This window comes from Podarcis liolepis (assembly GCF_965112155.1).
Source record: "Podarcis liolepis genome assembly, chromosome: 7".
NCBI lineage: Eukaryota > Metazoa > Chordata > Lepidosauria > Squamata > Lacertidae > Podarcis > Podarcis liolepis.
In genome coordinates, this window is record NC_139561.1 from 42677205 (window position 1) to 42699345 (window position 22141).

The 22141-nt window shown below is 47.3% G+C and overlaps 1 protein-coding gene across 1 annotated transcript in view; it reads right to left on the bottom strand.

Annotated features, from left to right (window-relative positions):
- The window catches only part of CPNE7 (copine 7), a 40863-nt gene that overhangs the window by 11996 nt on the left and 6726 nt on the right, over nt 1-22141 (bottom strand). The window contains exons 3-9 of the mRNA XM_083513683.1: nt 6027-6209; nt 3953-4027; nt 3634-3708; nt 3042-3125; nt 2208-2297; nt 963-1061; nt 334-420 (exon numbers count right to left, since the gene is read on the bottom strand). Of these exons, the coding sequence (XP_083369809.1) occupies nt 334-420; nt 963-1061; nt 2208-2297; nt 3042-3125; nt 3634-3708; nt 3953-4027; nt 6027-6209 (693 nt within the window). The remainder of the gene's footprint in view (nt 1-333; nt 421-962; nt 1062-2207; nt 2298-3041; nt 3126-3633; nt 3709-3952; nt 4028-6026; nt 6210-22141) is intronic.

Here is a 22141-nt window from a genome sequence, read left to right on the forward strand (position 1 = left end):
ATTCTCAGAACTGCGAATTTTGAAGATGACCGTGAATTAGTTTGCTTACTTTTTGGGAAAGTGTAAATGGGGTCAGTTCCCCTTTTAATGCAAACTGAATCAAGTTTCTTCCTCATCCCTACTCTCTGATACTAAACTGACACTGCCAGACTGGGGGAGTGAAGGGGTAGCCAGCAGCAAAAGGCTCAGCATTTCTGCTGGGTTGCAAAGATGTCTTGCTACCCTTCTATCTCTACCCATGTAGATTTCCCCCTCCCCCAGGCACTGTGCAGCCTCTTCTCTCAGAGGAAAACTGTCCCATCCTGTGTACATTTCCCCCACTGCACAACTCACCTTCAAGTCTAAGAGAATGACCACACCCGAGTTCTTGTAGTTTCGCTTCTTCAGCTTGTACTTCGGATTCATACAATCCCACTGGATCTGATTTGGGGAGGAGAAGCAAAGGTGAGCAGGTGTGCCGCCCTTATGAGAGGTCAGCACTGCTGGGAAATGCAAGCGTTCCCTTCCCATTCCAGGTGTCTCCCTTGCAAGCTGCATCAAGACAAGTGGGGGTCTGTGCAAGCAAGATCACAGCACCTGGTGCTGGACACATGTTGCGTTCAGCTGGGACCAGGTAAGGTCTGAATGAAAGGGGAACCTGACTGTGTGTATGCCAAGCCTTGGGGCATCCTTCCCAGGGCATGCTCACGCTAAGTCCTCTAGAACAAAGAAAGGGAAAGCGGGTGGGAAGGGCTGGTGCCAAGGGATGGCATGGTTAGGCATCTGCCAAGGGTCCCCACCCCAGCAGGGCCCCACGGAAAAGAGCCCTTTGCAGGGAGGAGGTTGGCTCACAGGCAGAGGGGCTCCTTGTGGAGCATGTCTTCCTCAAGGGGCCCCCAAAATGAGAGGGGGAACCCTTGTCCATTACAAGCAGATGTGGGCTGCCCCATGGGCCTCTCTCACACTCCTCTCCACACACCAACCTTGTTGCCCCCCATCGCTTTCTGCATCTCCTCAAAGGTGGTGTAAAATTCTCCGATGAAGTCGTGTTTGCCCCGGGAGTCATAGTCAAATACGACACACTGAATGCGGAGAGAGAAAAAGAAAGAGAAAGAGAGAGATGCTTAGTGCATGGAAAGGGTGAGCAAGCCCCCTTCTGGTGCAAGGCCCAGTGGTGGAATGGTCCAGGGTTGGAGGCAAGGGTCAAAGATCCATTACTATTTCTGCAGCAGGGTCCCAGCAGAGTTCCAGTCTCCAGCATCCTAGAACTGCCCCATCAGCATGAAAGGGGAGCACTGAGAAGAAGCCTTCTCACCCTTTGTGCTGATTGGAGCCAATCAGAGTGAAAGGAGGTGAGTCTGCCACTAAGGATTGGCTCCTAGGGTCACTCTGGAGAAGGCACACAGGAAAAACACAGAGGAGGCTGGAGTGGTGATGGTTCTGGATGCTCCAAAGCTAAGCCTTTTGGAACACTGAAACACAAGGTGCTTCCCTTTCAAGAGAATATGTGCATGTCCTGCTGTGTACAATGAAATTTCATGGAAATCACAACTAGATATTAGAGCACTCTAGATCATTTGCTCATTTATGTGGACAGAAAATAGTAGATCTCTCTTATATATATACCGTATATAAAATTAAAATTTCTGTTTTACAATTTCAAACAAACATTTTACATACTTTAACATATCCAATTACTTCCCTTCTTCTCTTTCCATGGTTCATTTTGCATATTTTACATCCCTGCATATTTTACAATAACTATTACAATTGGTTTTCCACTATTACATCCATCTAAAATTATTTACTCTGTTGAATTTATCTTTATGCTGCCAGCGTTTTCAACTGTACACAGATATTTTCCATATACTCAAGAAGCGTTTTCCAGCCTTCTTTAAATGTATGTTCTTCTTGCTCTCTTATTCTATATGTTAAATCCGCAAGTTGCGCATATTCCGTCAACTTAAATAACAGATCTCGCTGGAAGGCAGCACATGGAAATCTGCACTGATCATTGCAATGCATCCCTAATGATTGTTATTTAATAATTAAAAAATTATTGCTTGTATAATCTTAGAAGGGGGCATGGCAGTAAGGGGACGTTGCTGTGACTATCATGAAGGGACCCTGCTCTTCTGAATTCACCCCTGCACTCCTGGCATGGTCAGCCTCCCTGGTGAGTGTGCTGTCCAGTCACAGGCTCCCCCCCCTTCCCATTTTGGACTTACCCTCAGCTTCCGCTTCTCTTCACAGCTGCACAGGGAGTTCAGTGAGACTTTAAATGGCTCCCACACGGGACTCAGGTTGTTCTTGACAAACTGCAAAGCACAGGCAGGAGAGGGCTGGTGATTCCTGACAGCAAAGTCTTGCAGAGCGGACCTCTCTTCTCAGGGGGCTGCCTCCATTCTTGACTCCCTTCACCCGGAGGCTCACCTCAGCTAGAGCCTGAGCATTTCCCCAAACTGCCTGAAGACTTCCTGGCTTGGATTGCGTCAGAGGTCACATCCATACCATACATTGGAAATGCATGACATCCTCCCAAGGAACCCTAGGAACCGTAGTTTGTTAAGGCTGCTGGGAACTATAGCTCTGTGAAGGGTAAACTACTGTAGTCTCTTTCTACATTTACGTTTCAGGTTTATTTCCTTGTTGTGGCTTTCACCCCTTTAGAATGCACAGTTCTGGTTTTCTCTCTCCTTGTGGTAGTATTATTGTAGTTTTCTTAAGGCTAGTAGTGCTTTTATAGCCTGCTTCTGTGGACACGAGCTCCCCCCACCCTCGTATCTCTCTCTAAGGCCCTTGTGAAATTCCAGTAAATAAACACATGATTCAGGACATTCCAGTTGCCTCTAGTTCCTGAGGAAGGTGTAAAAGAGGTGATCTCACTGCTTGCCCCCAACATTTCTCCAGGATTTTAGAAAGACCAGCTCAAAGATGAATAAAGGAGCAACACACCTGGATCTGAACCCTCATTCTCTCTTCCACTCTGGGTTCTCAGTCAGCTGGCCAGGAGTGAACGTATTGGGGAATTACACCTTTTGGTCTCTGCTGTACACTCTTACCTCTGTGCGGTGAACCAGCTGCTCACTCCCATCATCATTGATCCGGTAGATCTCCAAAAAGGGATCTGATTTGCTGAAGAGATCCTGTGGGGAGAGAGGGTTTGAGTCCCATGATCTTGATGCCAGGTCATTTATTATTATTGTTGTTGTTGCTGCTGTTATTTCATGGAGGAGAGGGCTATCGAAGGCTACAAGCTGTGATGGCTATGCTCTGCCTCCACAGCCAGAGGCAGTAATGCTTCTGAATATCAGCTGCTGGAAATCACAGGCATCCATGCTTGCAGGCATCCAGTTGGCCTGATCCAGCAGGGTTCTTCTTATATGCTTAATAATAATTAATTAGATGTATTATGTTGTTGGCTCCCCTCCGCCCATGGGTGCGTCAATAAAGAGCACAGAGCCAGACCTCCCAACAGAATGTGGCTAAAAATGGGAAGGCTCAACCACCATGCTGCTTGCTCTGTGTGTGTGTGTGTGTGTGTGTGTGTGAGAGAGAGAGAGAGAGAAAGAGAGAGAGAGAGAGAGAGAGAGAGAGAGAGAGAGAGAGAGAGAAGGGGGGGGAGAGAGATGGGTCCTTTGTGGCCCCTGTTACCTTGTCATCCAGCTTCTTTGCTCGAAAGAACAGTTCCACAAAACCATTGTCCCCAGAAATCTCTTCAGACGTCACCTGTTGTGGGGCGGAGGTTCAAGAGGGAGGCCAGTCAGAAGCCATTTTATTTATTAACTTTGTATATCACCCTTCACCTGAAGATCTCGGGCAGTTCACAGCATAAAAATACAAAATAAAAACATAAAATACCTAATAAAAACAAGAACAAAACCAAAACAAACCCATAATCCCCACAGTGCCTCAGGTCATGGAGGCCAGAAGGCTGTCATAAAATGTCCGCTTCTGTGACTGAGCTGCTCACCGTAATGGTGGACTTGCCCGCATACTTCCCGTACTTCAGGAACAGAGGCTTGGTCACACGCTTCTGGGCCACAATCTGCAAAGGAGGGCAGAAAGAAAAGATTTGTTTATTTGACCATGTTTTCTGTGCTGCTTGGTTGTAATAAAACTCAAGGTGCTTCGCAACAAATGTTAAAATGAACATGAAAAATCTGTTAAAAGCAATCAATCAAAAACCTTTAAAAGATAATGGAGATGAACAGTAAGTTAAAAAGAAATCAAAACACGTCAACATCTGTGTTGATAGGCTTGCCTCAAGAATAATGTTGGTGTTGAAAGCAGTATAGAGAAGGTGCCTGCCTGATGTCAATAGACAGGGAGTTCCAAAGTGTAGGTGCTGCCACACTGAAATTCAACACCACTCCTACTCAGGAGTAGATCCATTGAAGTTAATGGACATGACTTACTTCGGTTCATTAATTTCAATGGGTGGATTTTGAGCAGGACTTAGTTAAATGGGGTTGGACCAGATGACACTCGGGAGGCCTTCCAAATCTGTGAGTCTACGAATTTCAATTTTTGTACAAGTGAGGAATGACTATTATACAGCATCTATAACAGACTGAAGTGATAAAGTGGGCACTATGGGGGTCAAACAATGGCGCAAGTATATCCCACAAGACACCTTCCCAGTGACGCTTGCCTTGGCTCACTAGCAAGCGTCACCTCTTTTATCTCTGCTCTGCAGGGGCCCCAGTATACCATTCCTCATGCATTATTACACCCTCCATGTGATGCACTGCTTCATTTGGAAGGAGTGTTGGAGTCTATTGGCATACTGGGGTGCAGGAAGGAGCTTGAGGCAGTCCCACATATAACACGTTTCAGGAACCTAACCTAGAGGTTACCAGAGCATAGACATAGACATGCAGTGCATAGTAATGGAGCTCACTCCCACAGGAGGCTGCGGTGGTCACCAACTTGGATGGTTTTAAAAGAGGATTGGACAAATCCATGGAGGAGAGGGTTATCAATGGCTACTAACCCTGGTGGTTATGCCCGACCTCCCCTGTCAGAGGCAGTAATGCTTCTGAATAACAGCTGCTGGGAATCACAAAAGGGGAGAGTGCTATTGCATTCACTTTCTGCTTGTGGTCTTCCCACGAACATCTGGTTGGCCACTGTGAGAACAGGATGCTGGACTAGATGGGCCATAGGTCTAATGCAGCAGGCTCTTCTTATGGTTTTTTTTAATGGGAAATGATCTCAACACTGGCTCAGGGACCAAAATGGGTGAGTCACACAATGGTTCTGCCTGACAAAAAAGCACAATGAGGGGGAATCCTGCAGCATGCTGGGCGTGGGGGAGACTCAGCAGGCAGACCTGTGGAAGCTGCTCAGAGCCTCAAGATACTTGCTCATCGGTGCTTTTGCACATGAGCCACACAGCAAAGCCACAGGAGGCTGGCAATTGCTGGCAATTATCCCATGGCGAGAGAGTGGAGAGCTCCATTCCGCATGCTGCTTCTTGCTTTTAAGGGGCAATTGCCATGGACGAGCCACAGCCGGAAAGTGGATGGCAGGTCTTTGCAGAATTTGGAAAGTCCATTTTAAAAAGGGACTCGTTTGAGCTCAGCTTCAGCATATCTAAAAGGAAACTGAATCCAGTTCACATTTGCCCCTTTGCAAAATGGATTAGTTCACTTCACATTCAATGCACAGCTCAATTCAAGTTCATCCAAGCAATCCTTAGAAATTTTTTGGTCCGCATTCATTTGGTTACAAACTGCTGTGCTGACGGATAAAATATATCCTCGGGCTGGTCACTCCCTCTCAGCTCAGCCTACCTCACAGGGTTGTTGTGAGGATTAAACAAGGACAGGGAGAACCACATATACCATCTTGAGCTTCTTAGAGAAAAGGTGGGATATAGATGCAATGCAGTGCAATACTGAACTAGGACTGGGCCTTTTTGTTGGCTCCCAGATTGGCCATGCAGCTCTTTCCCTTTCTCTCACTTGGAGCAAAGGAGAGCTGCTCTGTTCTGCTACCACTGTTTGTGCCAACCTCATGTGGCGGCACCTGCCCCTCCTTACCTGGCCCACTGTGCATTCCATGCCGCCCAAGAAGTCGTCATCGTGGGTCCCAATGCTGCTGTGGCCATGAATGTCATACACCTCAAACCGCAGTTTCTGCACCTCCTCAAAGTAATAGTCAACCATGAAGACCTTGGCAAAGATGGGGTTCAGGTTGCTTCTGATGACCTCTGATCGGTCCACCTGTGGAACGCATGGGAGGAAAAACAGACATTCAAGATGAGTGGAATATCAAGTTCAGGGTTAGTGGAAAGAAAGCTTCGAAATGAGCTGCTCACAGGGCTGGCCATATTAGGCAGAGCGAGGCAACTACCTCTTGCGGCATATCTTGAGGGGCAGGGATTGAACACAGATGGATGTACCATGCAGTCTGTCTGCTGTGCTCAGTGCAAGTAGAGGACCCCATCCTATCACCAGTGTCAAAATAAGATTCAGCTGCCAGGCCAGTTAGATTTTTTCATGGAGTGGGGAGGTGCCATTTTGCCTGAGACAGCAAAATGCCCTGGGCCAGCCAGCCCTGGACATCAGATCCAAGTCCAACCACCTTTGCCACTGACCTACTTGTGGTCTCTGAGAACAAGAGCAGCAAACCTCACAGCGTTGCTGTGAGAGTTAATACAGAACAAAGATTGTAGGCTGTTTTGCAAATTCACAGTGCAATCCTAGGCATGTTGCTTACTCAGAAGTGAGTCCCACTGGTGTACTTTGCAGAGCTGAATGACAAGTGTGCGCAGAACTGTAGCCTAAACATAGTGTAGACATTATAAAGAAGGGGAGAAGAGACAGGGTCACTACACCCGGAGTAATGCCAGTTTCTTGAGCAGGCAAAGCAGGCAGACTGGTGCCATTAACTGCCTGTACCGGGAGGTTGAAACACTTCATGCTGGAGTCACCATTTGGTGTCCCTGAGCCAGAACACAGAGTCTGTGGTGAAGACAGACCCAACTCTGATCACTTTCTCCTTCCCCTATGCCTTGTTGGTGAAATATCACTGAGTCCAGCTCACCAAAGCATTTGTTCTTCTAGTTCATATTAAAACAGAATGCAAAAGGGACAGGGGTATGTATGCATTATTTTTGAGTTCAGAAAGGGCTGTCACACAGTGGTACAGCACATACACCCAGTTTAAACCCCTGGCATCTGTAGTTTGGGCAGAGAAAAACTGCCCTGTCTGAAACTCTGGAGAGCCACTGCTAGCCAATGAAGACGATACTGAGTTAGATGGACCAATGGTCTGACTCAGGACTCATCCTGACTTCCTTCTGTGCCACATTACTAGGCACAGGTGCAGACTTTAGAACTCTGTGTCCAAATGGTGTTTATTATTATTATTTGTCCTGGCAGCTTACCTGGGAAAACCTGCACTTTACTGCTGAACTGAAACAAATGCCAATCAGTTTTTTTCTGTGGATTGCCACTTGTTACGATTGGAAGGCAGCTTCCAATGTTCCTATTGAAATCAGCTCTTATTCAAAATCATGAGAACTGAGGTGAGGCTAGGAAAACTCCATCTGAAACTGTGGAAATCTGCTGCCACTCAGAACAGCTAAGAGTCTTGTGCACCTTAAAGGTAAAGGGACCCCTGACCATTAGGTCCAGTCATGACCGACTCTGGGGTTGCGACGCTCATCTCATTTTACTGGCCAAGGGAGCTGGTGTATAGCTTCCGGGTCATGTGGCCAGCATGACTAAGCCGCTTCTGGTGAACCAGAGCAGCACACGGAAATGCCGTTTACCTTCCCACTGGAGCGGTACCTATTTATCTACTTGCACTTTGACGTGCTTTCGAACTGCTAGGTTGGCAGGAGCAGTGACGAGCAACGGGAGCTCACCCCGTTGTGGGGATTCAAACCGCCAACCTTCTGATTGGCAAGTCCTAGACTCTGTGGTTTAACCCACAGCACCACCCGTATCCCTTAAGGTCCCGTGGCACCTTAAAGACAAGCAAATACTGAGCTAGATGGACCATCAGCCTGACTCAATAGAATGCAGCTTCCTGTGACTGAAAGTAAACTCAGGGCTTCACCAGCTAAGTGATGAGCTTCACGTTTTTTCTCCAGAGACCTACCTCTAAGTCCCCTGTCTTCTGAAGTTAGGCAGGGGATCGGGAGGCAGTTGTGGTTGTGGCACCCCATGTATGGAAAGTCTTCCAGGGGGGTGTACTGCCTTGCATCGCATACAAATTTGAGGTTTTTCCAGTGCTAGGCAGAGAGTTTTTATGTTTGTCCAGGACTTCCAGCATGTTACTGATGCAGTTTTTGTTTTCCCCCAATTGGTTATTTCTGCTGGATATTATTGCTTTGCTGCTTTCTGCAGATATTAACACTGAGTTTCCTTGTATTTTTTATTTTATAATTTTAAATTATATGCAGCCATTTGGTTTAAACAAAATAAAGCTAACATGATGGCTCATATGAGTATGTTGAATAAATAAAAAATAGAAATGAGTAATTAAAAAAACAAAAACACCAAACCAAGAGTTTTTCCAGAAGTAACAGCTTTGTAAACACAGACACACATGGACAGTGGACTTTTATAGCCTAAATTAAAAGGCCTTTTTCCAGTAAGAATAAAACGAATTCTGGAGCCAATTTTTTTTTTATATAATTAATAGGAAATGTCAGAGAAAATGCCGCAAATCTGCAGGCCCTGTTCCCTGCATTCTCTACATTAGCAGTATCAGTCTCTCTCTCTCTCTCTCTCTCCTGGATTAGCAGTGGAATTATTCTGATGAAGGAAAGGATCTGCGCTTGCGATGGGAAGAGTGAGTGCCTTCTCCTGCCCTTTATCTCCAGCTCCAGAGGGCTGGTTATTTGAGGCTGGTTATTTGCGGCACCCGGATAGCATCGCAGCTCCCTCCCTTCCTCTCCTCCTCCTACCTACCTTCTTAAGGGATAGAAAGTGACGCTCTTATGGAAATGGAATAGAATTTTGCCTAAACATTCGGGGAATGGAATCGTTACTGTGGTGAATGCAGATGAGATGCTAATGAGCCATTCCTCAGGCACTGATCCCAGTTTTTGTGGGGAGGCTTTGTGAGGGTGCCAGGTTATTTTTTGGGGGGGGAATTGTCAGGGTGGCTGGCAGCCTCAAGCTGAAGGTACTGCCCTGCCTCTCCACCAGCATCAAGAGGGCCACTCCAGACTGGTGCTTGGGTTTTTTTGCAGCGTATACTGCAACACCGATTCAACCATAGTTCGCTGGCGGTGGGTACAAACTGGACCCATCCACACATCTGTCTGAATGATGAGTTATCCTGTAATAATTCCCCAATGTCACCACATCATGGCCATCTGGAGTGAAAGTGCTGCAAAAAGCGAGGCAAAAAAAATAAGCCAGAACATTTGGGGTATGGAAAGTTGCCGGATTTCAGCAGAAAGTTATGGGACATGCACTGACTGGAAATGAAGCAGTCCAAAAACTTTTGCAGGTGCAAACAGTATGGAAAGCAGAACCTCGTGAGACCACCCCAATACCATTATAAGCACAAATAATCAGGAATGCAAAATAAAAAGGGGGCCCTTCCCTAGCCCTTCTGCTTACTTGGTCAGGGGCTGTCCCCTTTCTCTCTTGTCTAGAGTAGATCACAGGTCCTCTGTTCCTAGTATGTGAGTAGTGCTCTGTAAACAACAACTCCCCCTAGGCAGTGGTGGATCAGTGGCTGTCCCAGGTTCAGTCGCCAGCATCTCCACATAGGGGTGGGAGAGACCCCTTCATGAAATTGTAGAGAGCTGCTGCTAGTCAGTGTAGCAGATAATACTGAGCTAGATAAACCAAAGGCCTGACTCAGTATCAGGTGTCTTCCTATGAATCTATCCCAGGCAGCCTGAGCTTTCTTTCACTTGCTATCCCTTCACTGCCCCAACACATGCGAGCACAATGATGGCATCAGAATCCACTATTCCATCAGGGCTGGCGCCAGCAACTGCATGACAGCATCCCTTGCGGTGCCAGTGAGGGTGCCAGGGTGACACTGATTCATAGCAGTTCAGATTGGCATTGACATTCCCCAGGAATGTGGCTTGGCTGGCTTGCACGAGCCATCTGCAGCTTTCCTTCTGCGGGCACCACTTTCAGTGCCTCTGCTCTCCAGTTCTGGCACACTGTGGCAGTGGAGATGGTGTCAGTTAGTTGCGGCAGGAGCCGATGACAGAGTTGGCCATGCCTTGGAGAAGGAGGCAGGTGAATGGGAGGAGTGCAGGTGTGCTGGGGCCCTATGGAACAGATCCCTCTCTGCTCAATGAGCTTGTGCAGGAGACGCTCCTGGTGCTGTTTGTCCAAAAGCGATTTCTTTTTTGTTGTTGTTCCCAGTTCCTCAAGCTGAATTGAAGCCTTTCAGACCAGCAGCCTTTTCCTTTGGGGGAAGGAAGAAAGTGCTCTTGCTTGCTTTCCCACCTGAAAGTGGGAACTTTCTTTCTCACCCTGGCAGGGAAGGGAACAAGATTAGCCTGGCACAATGCCTCTCTGCTTTCCATATTGATTACGCAGCAGCAGGGAGGGCCCTTCCATTTGCTTCCCCAAATCCTGATTTCATTTGAGTTTCAATGAGCCAGCCAGAGGGATGCACGCTCCGTGGCAATCGATTCCCCTAAAGCTCCTTCATCTCAAGAAACTTCACCAAAAACCTCCCCCCTAATGAGAAGGGATTTATTAATTTGATGCAATAACTGTCAGCTCTAATCTCCTCCAAACGTGCGGCTAAGATCATCCTGGAGCAGCGCTCGCCATCCCTCAAGACGTCCTCTGAGGGTTTAATGCCAAGAGTCAGTGGCCAAACTGGACATGTCAGAGCGGACAGAGCAGCTTCCAAGTCCTGTCCATCATGTATGCTCCAGCTGGAGCTGCTGGCTGGGATTTTCTGTTTAATGGGTTGGCTCAGTTCTTCCCACTAAGCGACAGCCGCTTCAAAGCTGCTTGTCCAGTTGCACTGAACAGCAGGGGGCTTTGAGAGAAACAAAAAAATGAGGCTGAGGTTGAGTTTCCTTGAACGGGTTGAGCCTCCCTCAACCTTGGGTCCTCCCAGGTGTTTTGGACTACAATACCCACCAGCCCCAACTGGCCAAAACATCAGGAGGGCCCCAGCTTGAAGGAGGCTGTGCAAGTTGCTGGAAATGAGACTTTGGAAAATTATCCCTGTCGTGTTCTGCCTTTTGTGGATTCTGGAGCATGTGTTTATCTGCAGTGGGGCAGGCGTTGCCCTGGCATGTAGCCTGGAAACAAAGAGATCTTTGCAAAGATGCTGTGATGAGCCGCCCATTTTCAGTTGCACAAAGATAGGTGATCTATCCCAGTGGTTTCCAATGAGTGAAGTACTGCAGACCCCTTGTCTTTCAAAAGCTAAGCCATGGACTCCTTACTTTTGAAAATGTTGATGTCTCTGTGGTAGTTTTTGATATGTGAATGGTGCCAACCTACCCTCCAACATGCCCCAGCAGAAAACTGGGATGTGTGTCTTCCAGGCTACACATGATCCACACAAGAGCATGTTGCCTCAAACCGCACATTTTTGGGAATTGCAATCTCATGTGAGATGTGTATCTGGCCATGATCTTGCACGCTTTTGGGTGCCATGCTCTCATGCAAGAGCGCAGCCCCCCAAAACAGGATGTCTCAAGAAAGTTGAGGGATATGTGCCATGGACTCCCTGGGTGGGTTACTAAGACCCCTGGGGTCTGAGTCCCACAAACTGAGGCAGCCTTTCACTAACCAGCAACCAGGAAAGGTAAATGGTTGTTTCCTCTCAGGGCTCAGGGCTGCCCTGGTTGCACAGCAAGCAACAGGTGCCGAGCTGTGGAGTTGGCCCCGGTGTCAGCTGCCAATAACACTTTGTCCACAGAAGCCTGAGCAGCTATCGGACGCTCCCAGAGGAAGGCAGAAATCACTGCTACATTGCTGTACTTCTGTAATGATTTTTAAATAACGACAAAGCACAAAATGGTAACTTTATCAACGTCAGGGCAAAGCGCGCCGTTGGGATGCTGGCCAAAGTGATTTTCCATGGCCGCTAATATGGGCCAAGACGGCTGGGCTCCCTCGAAAATACAAGAGCCCATTTCAATATTGATTTTCGCCATGCCATCTAAGTGCAAACAGTGGGTTTGCACTGCCTGCTTCAGACAATAAATTAGCCTCAGCAACAGCCAAGCGGGCTTGTTCCAGGAAGGGAGACTTTCACTATGCTCAGCACCGCTCAGACCTGTCCCTTTCGCAGGGTGATCTTCAGGACATTTCCATGCTGTGCTGGGCCAAAGATCCACTTAGACCAGAGCTTTGTTCTCTGGCAGAGGCCAGCCTGATGCCCTTGGGAAGCTTTCAAACAAGACACGAGACCTTTTGCAGAGAGGCAGCAGCTGTGCTGCCCTGTTGCAGTGAAACCAGCCAAGATTCCTGTAGCACCTCAAAGGCAGACATGTTTATTAGGGTATGGACGGTGCATTTCGAACAATATGGATCCAACTGCCCAAAGAAGTGGGTGTGCATAGCTGGCTCATTATCTACTGGATTAAGCTTCAGAATATGCTGCCTTGGATCTATTGATACGAAAGAACACAAAGCTGCGATCTCAGATGAAAAGCATCACATGCTCTCTGGCTCTGCTATAATTGTCTCTTCGTCGTCACATTTCAAAGTAGCTCTTCCCCAGAATCGAGGCCGAGTCTGGCTTACTGGGCCTCTGCCAGAGAAGGGGATGGCGAAAGTTAGGACTGGACAACTCTCCTCCTCCTCCTAAACAACTTTCAGGCTGGTTTCCCTCCCTCTGAAAGCGGCTCCCTTAATTCAGCCTTTGTTCGGCTCCGTTTCCGCTTCACTGTGGATTTTTCACAATGTGGTAGGCAATTAGAGCCCGTTTTCCAGAGCTCAGCTTGCTAGACTAAATGAAAGAGTCATGAGAGGTGTTGCTTGCTGCCAATTAAATTTCTTTAGGAATGACCAGGTGGGTGGGCCACATTTTGCTCATGGCCTGTCATATATTTGGGATTGAGAAGGGTTAACTGAAATAAAAAATAAAAATAAAAATCTAGCTTTTAGGAGGCTTTTCTAGGTTTGGCTGCCCTGCAGTTCTTGGTGGCTTGGCTCACTTTGGCTTCTCTCGTTCTGCAATGCACCGCTTCTCTGCTGAGGCTGGGGCTGCCCAGGCTGCTTATTGCCTTCTGCCATGCTGGGACAGAGGAACATAGGAAGCTGCCTTACTCTGAGTCAGATCAGTGGTCCAGCTAGCTCAGTATTTCCTACCCGTGAGTCAGGGCGCCAAATGCAGCTCTCCAACCCCTCTCTCTGGCCCTTGGGATTTGGCTCATGTCATACACCCCCCCTAATTATACCTCCACCAGCCCTTTTTTGCTTTTTGCCTGGATGGAATGTGCTCTTGAACTCTGGTCATTAATCTTGCTTGCCTCTGGCTCCACCTTCTGCTGGCATGTGGCCCTTGGAAGATTGCCCAGGACTGAGTGGAGCCCTTGGGTTAAAAAGGTTCCCCATCCCTAGCCTACACTGACTGGAAGCAGCTCTCCAGGATTTCAGGTTTCCTTTGCAGCCCTACCTGGAGATGCCAGGAATTGAACCGGGGATCATCTGCATGCAAAGCAAATGCTCTACCACTGAATTATGTCCCCCCTGCCCCTTTTGGCACAGTTTTGGGCTAGGCATCCCTCTGGAAACTATTCTGAAACTAAGCTTATTTAAAGTAAGCCTTGTAGAACGAAGAGAGGCTGAAGCAGAGATCCATTCAAGACCAGAATTTATGTGATTCTGCTAAACCTTAGCTGCTAGGTAGCTCAGACATTAAAAAAAACATAGCAGAGCTTTCGTGCAGCAACTTTGTCAGTCTGGTAAGAAGGTGACGCATGACCCAGAACTTACAAATGACGGATAATGACACACACTAAAAAAGAGATTATAACGTAGGCCATGCTGCTGTAAAATTGAGCTGTTTAGAGACACACACACCCCAACCCCACAATTAGGCTTCATGAGGAGTGTGATCTGTATTAATGCAAATCTTAAGATCTATATTATTCAAGGAGGGCTGGAGTGTTTTATTCTTCACGGCAGCTGTCTGGTGCCCTCACCTCAGGATGTCTTGCAGTGTTGCTGTGGGTCTGTGGTCCTTAGGGTTCTTCCTGATGACCTCCTCCTTTATTGAGCATTCATCCTGATTTGCTTGCACAAAGCCTGAGTGGAGCTTAGAACATAGCTGGTTTGATGAAAACCAATAAAAATTTAAGTTGGGGGGGGGGGAGAACATAGCTGGTTTTTACTGAGCTTTCATTCTTGTTTGTTTGCAGGGAAGTTCTATGACAATGAGCCTTCATCCTGCCTTCATCCTAGCTTGGCCTGCATCCATCCTAGTTTGGTGCTTCTATGTCTTGCCGTTAGCTCTTTGTTCATCCCCCGTGTTTCAATGCATTTCCCAGTTGCTCTTCCAAACCACAGATGTCAGTTCTTTTTAAAAGCAGATTTGTGGCACCAGGGCAACAGAGCCTTTTCATCTGCTTCAGTGGCACAAACATTAAGTTCCAGTATGCACATCACAACCGCCCCCCCTTCCTGCGAAATAGTGGCATTTTCAAGGCGCTCTCAAACCATGCAATCCTGGAGTTACCATTCCAGCATTTATGGCATATTTCTGTACCGCTATATCATATCATAAAATATCTGGGCACTGTACAACACTAAAGCATAAAGAGAGCTAGTGTGGTGAGTGGTTAGAACATTGGACTAGGACCTGGGAGACCAGGGTTCAAATCCCTGCCATTATGCTTACTGGGTAAGCTTGGACCAGTCAGTCTCTCAGTCTAACCTTCCTCACAAGGTTGTTGTGAGGATAACATGGAGAGCAGGAGAAGCAACTGTTCCGCCTTGAGCTCTTTGAATGGAAGGTGGGATATAAAGCTAACAACAGCAATCAACATTTTAAAAAAATACAGATAATTATCAAAGAGACTGAATAAAAAATAATAGTTAAACTGCCACAAGAGCCTGTCGGCATAAAAGGGTCTTCAAGGGATGCCTGAGAGTCAAAAGCAATGGCTGCAGAATTTTCAGGGTGACTTAGAAAAATTAATGAATTGCAAACTGATGTGTAAGTGTGGATAACTGAATTTAGGATTGAAAAAAAAGGAGAAACGAGAAAATTGACAGATTTCTCCTGGGAAAATGTGTATAGGCTGTAATCCTGTATACGCAATTTCCTGGGAGTAAGTCTCATTGAACTCTGTGGTGCTTACACATCTGAGTAGGCATGTCTAGGACTGCATGCTAATTTGCCTTCTTTTGAATTTTCAAAAGTTGGCAAGTACGTTGGTTGACGGCTGCTACAAGCAGGAATTGAGTGGAGGCAGAACAGCTGATTTTTGCTAATTTTTAAGAACTGTCGAACAAACCCAGCTTGTTGGCAACCTTCCATTCTTCTGCCCTTGACCAAAACACTTCTATCAGCCAATGATGTCTCCCCTGACCTTGCACTGGGGACCCACAGCTTAGCAGTTGCCAACTTTTTTTACCAAGGCACCTGTGCCTTTAAAAACAGCTTAATCTGAAGAGCAGGAACTGTAGCTCAATGGCAGAACATATGCCTTGCATGCAGGAGGTCCCAGGTTCAATTCCCAGTATCTCTAGGTAGGGCTGGGAGAGATTTCTACCTGAAACCCTGGAAAGCCACTGCACATCAGTGTAGACAATACTGGGTTAGATGGACCAGTCGTCTTCCTTGGTAAAAGGTAGCTTCATGTGCTCTTGTGCAGATTGTAACAGGAGACAGCGCTGACCTCCATGTCATAAAAGCTTCACCTGATCCAGCCAACGTTAGTGGCACAGGAGCAGCTGGGGCAATTCTTTTCCTGGTCAGTTGGCAACCTTGATCAAATTCTCTTTGTTAATAGCATGACATCTGCTTGGGACCTAGCTAGGAGGACTGAAGAGTGCACTGTGAGCAACTATGCTTATCACTGCAGTAAAGTCTGATCCCACAGGAAAAGGGACAGCTGAGGACTGTGTGTGTGCATCCCTGCAGTTGAGCAATCCAGAAAGCTTTAACAGCCCTCATTCATCATGCAAATTGCAAGGGAAGAGAGAATTAGTGGGAAGAATGCTATCACTGTGGAACACATGAGGGCTTGGCCTGCTTGCTCCCAAGGTTGGCAGGAGGCCTCCTTTGTCATCCAGCAAGCTCCCTTCCTCTCTCGAAGAGCCCACTGCCCACTTCCCAATGGGGGGGAAATCACATTCCCGCAGAACTGATTTACACCACCATCTTTGGCTTTTCCCCACCACCCCATCTTGAGTCAATTGGGCTTGCAGGGCTGGGCCAACCTTGCAGGGTAACCCCCTGCTGCAAATCAAGGCACATTAGAGCACCCAGAGCTAGCCTAGTTATTACTGCACCTGACACCCCAACCTTTTATGATAATGAGACACCCTAAGGAAGGAAGCTCTATACAGTACTGGCGTGCATGGACACATGTGCACATGCACAAAAGCATGCACAGGATTGGAAAGATTTCTCTTGTGCAAGCTTTGGGGTATCACAGAACTCTTTACCACACACCGGATGAAAATGGATCCTTTGGGACTGATGTAGCAGCTGTGAGCAACTGAATAGATTTTAATAGGGTTGAATCCCCCAAACATTTCCCCCTTTCCATGTTCATGATGCCATGGAAGTTGCAGGACGTGAGCAGGGTACTACACAAATTAGTAGCAGACAAGAAACCCCTTTTGGAGAGGCAAGAAGGACATGAAAGTTCAAAGAATTCCAGGAGCTCTCAAGTCCCAAACCTCACCTGGATCCTTACTAATCACTGCAAATATAGTAAGCATGCCCTTTGGGAGGGGGAAACTCCCAAAGGTTTTATGGCACCTTGAATATGAACAGCAAATTTTATTATGGATTTTACGGGGTCCACTTCATTAGAACCATGAAGCATAATTCTCAGTTGCAGACATAAAGAAAGAGAGAGAGAGAGCGCGCAAGCAAGCACTTAGTTTGTAAGGGGGGCAAAGGCTCGTGGTGCCAAATGAAAATGAAATTCAAAAGGTGCACATAGTGACAATTCAATTAGAGCCAGAATGAATGTGAGATGAGCAGAGTGATGTTTTACAACAGCAGAGACAGGCGATAAAACAATCCACTTGGCAATGCTGAGTGAATTAACATCTCTAGTGGGAAAGGAAGGCATGGTCTCCATTCAGACCCAAATGAATAGGGTGGCACTGAAGGGCTACACTTCCTGCATCTGATGATGGAGTCCATTAATGTCTATGCAGTCATAAAAACACATCCTCTTCAAGGTGCCACAAGACACTTCATTGCAACTGACTTACCACAGCTGCTACCCCTCTGGAAATGACCCTTTAGCTTCTCCCAGCTTTGTGTCCTCAAGATGTTGTTTTGAGTTGTGTGACTTAACTAGACACCACATTTTTTCAGCGTCTGGGGCCCCTCCAGGATTAAGGGCTCTGAAGCTTAAACTTCATTCGTTTCACAGTAGATCTGGCCCTGCAGTGAGAACAGGATGCTGGACTTAGATGGCCCCCCTTTGGCTTTACTCAGGAGCCGGGCTTGTCTTATGCCCTGTGCCAGCAACCTGCTCTCATGCCCTGGGGTGCCTGGTGGCTCTTGTCATTCCCTCTGCAAGCTGAGCCAGAAGGTCCATCAGCCCGAGCACATCCTCTGGAATGGGTAGCCAAAGCGTCTTCTCCAACCCCAGAAGTCCCTGATGGAGAAAAGGGCCTTGGACGTTTCAAGGGACTGGCTGTCCATCTCTTCTAGCCCACCTGCCTGGCCTCTATTGCCACTGCCTGCTCAGCGATTCATGCAGAGGATGAAAGCCTTCAGTGCCAACATATAACGAGCATCTAAAGCTACAGGCAATTAACCCTGAAACTGTTACAAAAGAGCCATGTGCCGGGAAGTGAGGAGAGGGAATCAGCCTGAGAGCCGGGAGCAATGAGAAAGCCAGGCGTTCTCCCTCTCCTTTGCAAGTGCACAAAGGAAGGAAAGGAAGATTGCAGGCAGCAAGTGGTTGGCAACAGGCCCAGGTGAGGGAGTGAGCAGAGAGTTGTCTGCAGGTGTCGTGACCCAGGAGTTGACTGCTGTGACTCCTCAGAAGCCCCCCTCCCGAGGGTCGGCAGCAGGGCAAACCAAACCAACCTCATTCCCCAGGACATTCCAAGAGATAATAATCAAGATTGTGCAGAGTGAGGTAGCTGTCTCAGGTGGCTGATGGAGCAGGGCAGGCAGTTCAGGGAAGGTGTCGGAGGATAAAGCTGTGGGTGCCATGCAGCCTGCCCTCTGCACCCTAAGTCCGCTTCCAGGCTGTCAGCATTTTGCAGGAGGAATTCAAGCACATGCCGGAACTGTAGGCTTGTGCATTTAAAGCAGATTAAAGTGCTCTGTTGCCCCGGTGAAACAAATCCGCCTTTTGAAAAGACACTGACTTTTTTGTGGTTAAGAAAAGGGCAGGGAAATGCACTGAGAAGTGTGGGATGTTGAATGAATGATCCGCAGGAAGACGTGTAAACACCATGCAAGGCAAATCAGGGTGAATGCTTATGGTTGTATAACCTCTCCGCAAACCGTTTCAGTAAAGACCAGACACAGTCTAACCTCCACATAAGCTTTGTGCTGGCAAATCAGGATGAATGCTGAGGAAGCAGATCGTCTGCAGGAGTCTTAAACCTGCCTTCTGCCCTCAGGTGCAGTACTGGAATAAGATCCAACTGCCCTTTCAATTGGTTTATCTACTTGGAATGCAGCTTGGGAGTTGGGGAGGGTCCAGACCACTTTGCCCTTAGCTCAGGCAGGAAAATGCCTCAGAGCTGACCTGGAATTGAAGCCGCAAATAATCATGGTTTAGTCCCAGAACATCTCCTTGTTCAATGTCAGGGCTTACTCCTGAGGCATGTGACTTGATAATGGAGAAGGGTGCCTCAGAGCACATCAAGAGGGCATTGCCTTCACCTCACTGAATAATCTCCACCAACTTTCCACGCTTCTGGGATCAGGGAGAAGAGTTTCAAAATTCTAGGCAGCTTGTCCATCTAATGCAGGTCTGGGGGACTTTTTGCCCTGCAGATTTTGCTGATCAACGGCTCCCATTGTCCCTGGCCATTGGCCATGTTTGCTGGGGCTGATGGGATTTATAGTTTCCCAAGGCTCCCCACACCAGGTCTCATGCAGTTGTGGTCCTCTGGGCAAGGAGGGACTGCATCTCTTCTAGGAGTTGTAATGAACCTTACCCACTACGTTGTGCAGCCATAGCAGTGACCAGAAGAGGAATGACTACTGAGATGAACACAGACAGAAGAAACGCCTTGGTGCATCTGCAGCAGCACAACCAGACCCCTTCATCGGTCCCAGCTGCAACAAAACATGTCTTTCCCCTATCAGTCTCTACAGCCACAGCAGGTGCTGTAACTCCCCAGCAGTTTGACTTCACCACCAAAGGCGCACTTCTTTATTGTCTCCCAAGATGGACAGATGCCAACCATAACACCGTTTATTAATTAAATTATTTACATGCTGCATTTTGGGGCATTGCTGTCCCAAGGTGGCTCACATTATCAGAAATAAATAAATAAATAAATACTATCTTTTAAAAAATAATAATCAACGGCAACAGCACTGACAATTATTATAAAAGGCCAGCTTAGAACAGTTACAAAGACTAACAAAAACAGCTAAGCAGAGCTATAATTTTGTAACAGCTCTGCAAAGAAAGCCTTTATGAAAAGGAAGCAGAAAAAAAGGCATGGTTTCTAAATCAGTTTAAAAATCTATAGCATAGAGGCCATGCACCCCTCTGTGGGGACAGAGTTCTATTCATTTATGAGATTATTTATCATTATCATTTTAAATTATTGTGAACAGCTGAAGAAATAATTAAGGTCACTATCATCACTAACTACTAATTAGAAATGCAGATTCTTCTATTCCCATTTATCAAAGCATTATGAATGTGCATTCTTCAAGCTTTGCATAGAAAACGTTCCAGATTTTAATAGCATTTATTGGTATCTCCTCTCTCTTTTTAACTGTTTGCTTTTTTAATCTCTGGTTTATTACCAGACACATTTAACCTGTAAATAATTAAGCAGATGAGAAGGTGAGTTTGTGATGCAAATGCATTTTGCTTACTGAGTGGCCACAGCCCGTCATCTCCTATTGGAAAGCAAAGGCCAGGGATGCTGTCCAGGGCAAACTTGGGCCTCCCTAGTGCCTTGATCTTAGAAATGAGCCACTGAGGCTGGAAGGGGACTGGTATCCTCTTCCCAGTTTGACAGTTCACAGCCAGCAGGAACCAGCATCAATGGAAGCTAAGGGTAAGAATGCCTGGCACATGCTACTCCAGAAGTGCTCCTGCCTTCAGCATCAGTTAAGTGCTTTCAGTAGGGATCCATTTGTATTTAACTCTTACAAAGCACTCAGTAGATTGACAGAGATGCATTAACGCTCACCAAAGATGTGCTTGAGAGCAGAATAGCCAGAAAGACCCTTCCATTATATTGCTGCATCTCCCAATGGATTCCCTTCTAGGCTGGGAGTTGCCAGAGAATAAAAAAGGTAAAGGGACCCCTGACCATTAGGTCCAGTCGTGGCCGACTCTGGGGTTGCAGCGCTCATCTCGCTTTACTGGCCAAGGGAGCCGGCGTACAGCTTCTGGGTCATGTGGCCAGAATGACTAAGCCACTTCTGGCGAACCAGAGCAGTGCACGGAAATGCCGTTTACCTTCCCGCCGGAGTGGTACCTACGGTATTTATCTACTTGCACTTGGATGTGCTTTCGAACTGCTAGGCTGGCAGGAGCAGGGACCGAGCAATGGGAGCTCACCCCGTCACGGGGAGTCGAACCGTCAACCTTCTGATCGGCAGGTCCTAGGCTCTGTGGTTTAACCCACAGCGCCACCTGCGTCCCTTGCCAGAGAATAGGAAGAGGTAAAAAGACATACTGGAGCTGTTTGACATTCAAGCACCACCACAGCAAGGTAAGACCATCATCAAATTGACTCCCTTGGGGCACAACCTGTGGCATAGGTCTATGCAATGGGGGAGGAACCCTTTTCAACCCGAGGGCCACATTCCCTTCTGGGTGACTTAGCAAGGGCCACATGCCAGTGGTGGGTGGGGCCACAGGCAAAAGTAGGCAGAGCAACAAATGCAGATTTTACTTTTGTACAAGAGGCTAGTTTCTACACACTCACACATCCTTCTTGGTCCTCCATCCTGGTAAACAAGGGTCGTTATCAGTGTTTATGGGAACACTCCACAACCAGAGAGAAAAAAATCTCCATGGCCAAAATGGGGTCAGTGATGGGTGTGGCCTGGAGAAAAGGGGTGTGGCCTGAAATGGGGTGTGCCCAGGGCCAGATAGAGGTTTTTGCATATTAGGTATATGCAGTCCAGTCTGCCATAGCAAGCTAAGAGCCAACACAAAACAGGCTAGAGCCAGCCAAGCGCAGAGCTCCAGAGTGAGCCAAGCTGCATTTATGAAGGAAGACAAAATGTCCCTTATACAGCTACATCCCTCGCCATGGAATCACATTCACCCAGTGCTATACCAGCTGCACTGGCTCCCGGTGGAGTACAGGATCAGGTTTAAGGTGCTGGTTTTAACCTTTAAAGCCCTATACGGCCTAGGACCCTCGTACCTACGGGACCGCCTCTCCTGGTATGTCCCACGGAGGACCTTACGGTCTTCAAATAAAAACATCTTGGAGGTCCTGGGCCACAGGGAGGTTAGGCTGGCCTCAACCAGAGCCAAGGCTTTTTCGGCCGTGGCCCCAATCTGGTGGAATGCTCTGTCACAAGAGACTAGGGCCGTGCGGGACTTGATGTCTTTCCGCAGGGCCTGCAAGACAGAGCTGTTCCACCAGGCCTTTGGCCAAGGCACAGTCTGACCCTCTTCTTCTGTAATCCTCAAAGAACTCTAGCCCAATGGCTGCCATTAATTTGATTCTGAATTGATTGTAGAATGAATTGATTTTAGAATGTATTTCAATTAATTGATTGTGATTTTACGTAAACTGTGCTATTCTTACTGTTGTTAGCCGCTCTGAGCCCAGCTTTGGCTGGGGAGGGAGTGATATAAATAAAATATTATTATTATTATTATTAC